Source organism: Betta splendens, chromosome 15 (assembly GCF_900634795.4).
Source record: "Betta splendens chromosome 15, fBetSpl5.4, whole genome shotgun sequence".
NCBI classification, from domain to species: Eukaryota; Metazoa; Chordata; class Actinopteri; order Anabantiformes; family Osphronemidae; genus Betta; species Betta splendens.
Genome location: NC_040895.2, coordinates 9,990,224 through 9,996,223, shown reverse-complemented (window position 1 = coordinate 9,996,223; position 6,000 = coordinate 9,990,224). Strand labels below are relative to the sequence as shown.

General features: G+C 37.0%; 1 protein-coding gene across 1 annotated transcript in view; it reads left to right on the top strand.

Moving 5' to 3' along the window:
- The first annotated feature begins 239 nt into the window (after window positions 1-239).
- lmbrd1 (LMBR1 domain containing 1) overlaps window positions 240-6,000 on the top strand; it is a 28,033-nt gene continuing 22,272 nt past the window's right edge. Inside the window, exons 1-3 of the mRNA XM_029175348.3 lie at window positions 240-391; window positions 1,712-1,888; window positions 2,746-2,809. Coding sequence (XP_029031181.1) covers window positions 326-391; window positions 1,712-1,888; window positions 2,746-2,809 — 307 coding nt within the window. The 5' untranslated portion in view covers window positions 240-325. The remainder of the gene's footprint in view (window positions 392-1,711; window positions 1,889-2,745; window positions 2,810-6,000) is intronic.

The window sequence follows — 6,000 nt, the reverse complement described above, 5'->3', positions numbered from 1 at the left end:
TTTGCACAGCTGACACCTTGTTACTTGTGGTGACACAGATTTTAGTTTTTCACCTGCCATCTGAAGCGTGAATGGATGCTGAGAGATTTTAGATTTAGTTATTATGAAATGAGGCTAAAACAGTCCGTCCATACTAATAGTAATAATTTAGCATTGATTGGCTAAAGTCTCCTCTATAGATGTTGACTCGACCCTATGTGCTATTTTACTTTTTAATTACGTTACATTATCGTGTTCAAACACAGCGTGCTTCTGCGCAGACGTCAGCTGTGCATCGCGGTGACGTCACCAGGAGCACGTGGGTTTGTTATTGCAGGAAGTGAAGATGGCGGCTGAGTCGTTGCTCACCGAGTCCGCGCTCGGGTGGTCTATTTTCACGTTTATACTCTTGGTAAGCGAGTGTAACGTCGTCCAGTCGCCTCGTGAAACATCGAAGCGCTGGGTGGTTTGTTTGGAATGCGTTGTCTTGGTAACGTCTTAATCCTGCGCGTGTGGCTGCGTAGCATCAACGTCCATATTAGCTTTGGATTGAGTTTAGCTACCTTTAGCCGTTTTAATGCTCTGTTTAGCTCCTATTGCAACACTTATATAAGTATATACACACACCAGTGAAGACTGTGTAACGTTAAAACACCAAAACGTCGAAAACAGAGGCGGGTTTTGGTATTTTAAATACAAGAAATAAGTGAAATAAGGTCTGGCGACGGCATCCTGCCTCTATGATCACGCAGCACCTAAATAGTTTTTCCTGTCCTGTTATTTGTTTTTTTCCCCATTCAGTACATCCAGTAACACTTCAGTGAATGCCTTGAAATTGGTCCGCTAGGTAATCTCTTGCTCAATTTAGCACTCATTATCTGAGCTGTCATTGAGAACCACATGACTACGTCAGACGCCGTCCAGCCCGAATGCCTTAATGCCAGTAAATTGCCCTCCTTCCTTACCCAACACTGGAAGCTCTTTTATTTGAACGAACCTTTCAGTGTATCCTATTTGGATGCAAAGCCTGCGTCATTACCTGGCAAAACAAGCAGCTAGAGGCTTAAGGCTGCAGGGCCTTTAATTGATCTTGTCTGTGAATGGCAGCCCTTGATCTGAAGGGACTAGTTTTAGCAGTGTCCTCACTTCTTACAGCTTGTGTGCCTTGAATATGACCTTGTCATTTGGGAGCCCTCCTTTCGCTTTTCTATCTAATGAGTTTCCTGCTGATACAATGACATTACATCCTCGTCCTAGGTCCTCTCCCTCTCTCTTTTTGTGTTTAGCATCAATACAACAAATTTGCATATATATTAATTCAACTCAAAGAAAGAACGATTGTCTTTCTAAAATAATCGGTGGTGCTTAAAAACCCTTTCTTATTCTGTGTGTGTGTGTGTGTGTGTGTGTGTGTGTTTTACTAGTAGGCTAAAAGGGGATAAGTAAGAGTATGATCTAATAAGATCAGCTGTTCCATAACATGTGCAGTGTTGCTCAGGCCTGTGGACATATTGTAATATTGTTAACACAGTATGACATTGGCATCACAAAGGTAAATTGTGTAAATGGGTAAACAGGAACATGAGCTTTCAATGTATTTTAGAGTTAAAACAAATAAAGCTAATGGATTGAACATTATTGTTTGTGGTGACAGCTCTTTCTATAAGTTTTATTGTTATGTATAATGCTGTTACTCTACGTTAACTTGACTTGGCTGCTCTTTTTTGTATAGGCAATCCTGGCCTTTTGCTGGATCTACATTCGGAAATTTCAAAGTCGTCAGGAGAGTGAAGTGGTTTCTACCATCACAGCAATATGTGCTCTGGCCATTGCTTTGATAACGTCTGCACTTCTGCCAGTGGATATATTCCTTGTTTCATTTATGAAGTATCCCAATGGTACCTATCAGGTTAGTATCATTTCTAGTAATACTGCTGCTACAATTAATTTGAGAAATGCTAATGAGTTTCCTGAGGCACCCTTTAATTTTGCTTTGTTATTTTTTATAATTGTGCCTGCATCCAATCTAAAGGCTGAATGCATTTCTTGGATCATAAATTGCCATGTTGGTGCATTAGATTTGATTTATTTGAGGATGTAGCAAGGTGTGTAATAATATCTTTATTTGAACAGCAGGTAATTTGTTACTGTGTGGGTAGTGAGTTGCTTTGTTGCTGAAGGGTATTTGTTTTTTGTTTCATTTAGTCATAGACACCCAACAAGCTGTGCTTGTTAACTCATCGGAAGTGCAGATCCACACTTACAGTACACTACTTAATCAAAGATGATTTCTTTGTTATCTGTTGTTGATTATATTTTGTAACAAAACTAATTAGCAAGGAGATATTAAAACAAATGGTAGGTTCCTAATAAAAAATATAAGAACTGTAAGCAACAAATGAAAGAACTATTTTAGCTTCAGATGAAAAGTATAATTTAAACAGAGATAATCTTGACACTACAGAAATTGACAGAAATTATACAAGCAATTTCCTTTGCAGCCTTTTTTTTCATTTGGAGAATTTATTCCCTAAGTTCAATGCAGAAAATGCTTGTCGGACAATTTCCTACCTCTATGCCACTTGTTAATACAAATAGATTTAGACAAAGGTCTGACAGCTTTGATATTTTCTCTGTTAGTTTCATATTTGTTGCTTTTTGTTCCTTGTTGAGTACCAATATTAATAATGCCTTCTATGTTTAATTATATATTTTTAGTTTTCTTTACACTTAATTGAATGTTTGATTCTCCTTGAAAACCTTCAGGAATGGGCAGCAAACAATGAGACGCGGGGGCAAGTTGAAAACACTGTTCTCTATGGATATTACAGTAAGTAGCAATGCGGGAATGTTCATAAAATATTATACTTTGAGTATTTAGAGGGGCTCATTTAGTGTAGAATTGTGGCTATGTCCCACTCTTATGAATTCACTGCTGTATTTGTTCTAAAACAAAACTTTAGCTGTCTTGAAGTCATTCAAAGGGTTCTACATCATTGGCTGACTGTCAGTTGAGTGGTAAAGCCAGTTTCACAACATCTGACTCAATCACACAACAATCTCATCTGGTGGGTTAGCTCTAGGTTTGGAGTCACACCGGCATTATTTCCCATAGAAGCGACTCATTTTATATTTATTTTAGTTTGGATTTTTTTTAATTATTAAGAGCCAATAAAATATTAACTATTAATGACAGTTTATGCTGCATAATCAGCCAGAAATATGGTCAAACCTGTGAGTGTGCAAGATGACAAACATGTTCGTTACTGTAATATGTAGATCAAGTCCTTTTTTTCTGAACACTTACAGCAAATGTGTCATTGTGTGATTGGTAACAATTAATGGGTCTGTGTCTGTGCTATTCGACTGATACATTCCTAACTAAAAGCAATTAGTGTCAGTTAAACTTCTTCAGGATTGTCATATTAAACAATAATACAAGTTTGTTGTCTTTGACAATAGCAAATTCATTCATACCAGAGACACTAGCTCGCACATTTTCTAACAGATGCCGGCTTAAAGTGCTTGTCAGCATCACTGTTATGTACCGTCTGTTCGTAAGTGCCAAATGTAAGGAAGACAAGCTGTCTTCTTGCCCAGACAGCCCAATCAAAGAAGCCATTGGTATGACATCAGAAAATTGGCTTTCACAGAACACAAACACTGTATGTGAATCCAGCATTTAAGGGCCACACTATTATGCCTTGGACACACAAATATGAATTCATACGCAACATTGACTTTTCCTGTTACTGTGGATCCCTCAAAAATGAATAATTCAGTAGGGTTAGTCTTGAATGCTGGTCCATGTTCCTTTGGTAATTGAATTCATTTAATGGCCAAACTGCCTGGAAACCCATGTTCATGGTATAATACGTAGTTATTGTAAAAAAAAACAAACAGTTGCCATCAATCAAAAGAAACACATGTATAGTTATATTTGTCTGTTTCACAAGTTTGAGTGTAAATTTTATAAGAATCTCTGTAATTGTGTCAGTGGCTTATATTGCATACTAAGTATGCATTGTCTCCAAATGTAGCAGAAGAAAGGATAGAACTCTGTTTGTATAGGTTTTTGTACTTTCGCCCAAAAAGTCTTAGACACTCTAAGAGTGTGCATTCTAAGAGGGAGGGGAATGGTAAGAGGGAAGCTTAAAAGCATTCACTACTTGCCTCTAGCATGTATATATGTGATCATAGCTCTGGGAGTGTGCAGTGCAGAGTTATCTGCTTGAAAATTTGTCAAGCCTAAAACCTTTGGGTGTTGATAAGAAATCCTCAGTTCTTGTAAAAGTGCCTAAAATACTTTTAATATTGTGCTCACACATTTTTGGAATAATATGGTTGTGCCCATGAATAGAACTACTACATCTCAAGCTTAGATGTACTGAATATAAATCTATCCTCAACAGTGTGATATTCATTTGTCCATTAGAACAAAACAAACAATAGGGAAACATCTGTCAGAATTGATGTTATCGTTGTAACTAAATATATTTGTATTACTGACATTTTTTTCTGAAATTGCTCTAGTCTATCACTGACCTGATAAAATTACACATAAATGAGCTGTTTCAAAATCCTCTGCATTCATCCTCAAGCTATTTCTAAGTCACTGCTATCTTTGTCTATGAAAATACTGAAAACACATAACTTCTGAGTTTGAGCCAAGTGAAACCCCACTGAAATTAGAACTAACAGTGAATATGAAAAGATGATAAATGTAATATTAGTTCATAGTTAATTTATGACAATTATCTCTTAATCTCTTTTATCTATATTTTTAGACATAACTTTGTTATTTACCAGTAGGTGGAGACCAAGTTCCATGTGTATTGTATGCACCCCCTTACAAAATCTAGCCTTTAAAGTTACATTTCTTTATAGCCATATTTAGTAGTCCCATCAATTTGTCCTTTCAAAAATTGAATGAGTTGACAGATAGTTTGTATGTGCGTCACCAGTGCATATTTTCTTTCTTTAAGATTTTAAAGGCTGTCGGTTCTTTTCAATTTCTGTTCATTGCTGGTACAGAAATAATATCAGTTTACTTTTAGACAAAAGTGCTGCGTTATACAACCTAGGTGTCTTTATATTGGGGCAATTTATTAGATTTTCATTAAGGTAGATTTTAAAATTTGAACTAATCCACACAATTCTATGGCATGCCCTTTAGTTCCACTTATTTCGCTGACATGGCCCAACCAAATGTTTGAATATTTTTCTTTACTGGACCCTTGTTCTTCCAAAGCTCTGTGTCTGCCTCCACTTAAGGTGTAGTACGTTCTAGTGTTCCTAAGAACTGGTTTTCAGATGATTATAATCAAAATGCAAGTTTAGTTTGAGAATGTTTCAAAAGTTACCTAACTACAGGCATAATGAATAAACTCTGGAGTTTTTGTTGTACTTGTAGCTAAGAACACCCACTTCCTTTAAGAGTCCAAATAGCTTTTTGTGATCTTTGATGAACCCTCAGTTTGAAAACCCATCCTTTCACTATCCAGCTTCTGTGGCCATTTATACATTTCCTTCGACTGCTCACTACTTCAAAGCAGTGGTGCATGAGACCCTTAAGCAACAGGGCAAAATACCCTTGGGGCCTTTAAATAAATCATCTTTCTCTCTGCCTTTTTAATGCCATTTGTAGAAGAGATGTTAGGGGATGCTACCCTCTTGTAAATACACTACAAGTACTTTCTTTTTGTCTGTGATTTTCGTCCACCCACATGTGCTGACTGAAATTTATTTGAAGCTGGTGGCCTAGTGCTTCTTTAAGAGCATTCAGAAAACACTGAAAATTGATGTTTTATTTTTGAGCGCAGCTTTGTGGGGTACAGATGGGTCTTCAACAATAACGAGATAGTAAAGGATTTAGAAAAAACAAAAGGCACTTCTCCTTGCTTCTTCTTAGGGAAAAGCACAACCTTTGGCTTTTAAACTGGGATTCAGACGTTCAAACCATGTACACAGTTTGACTAGCCGCAACATGGCCCATGGTTTCTAAAGGTTATGGATCAAGCT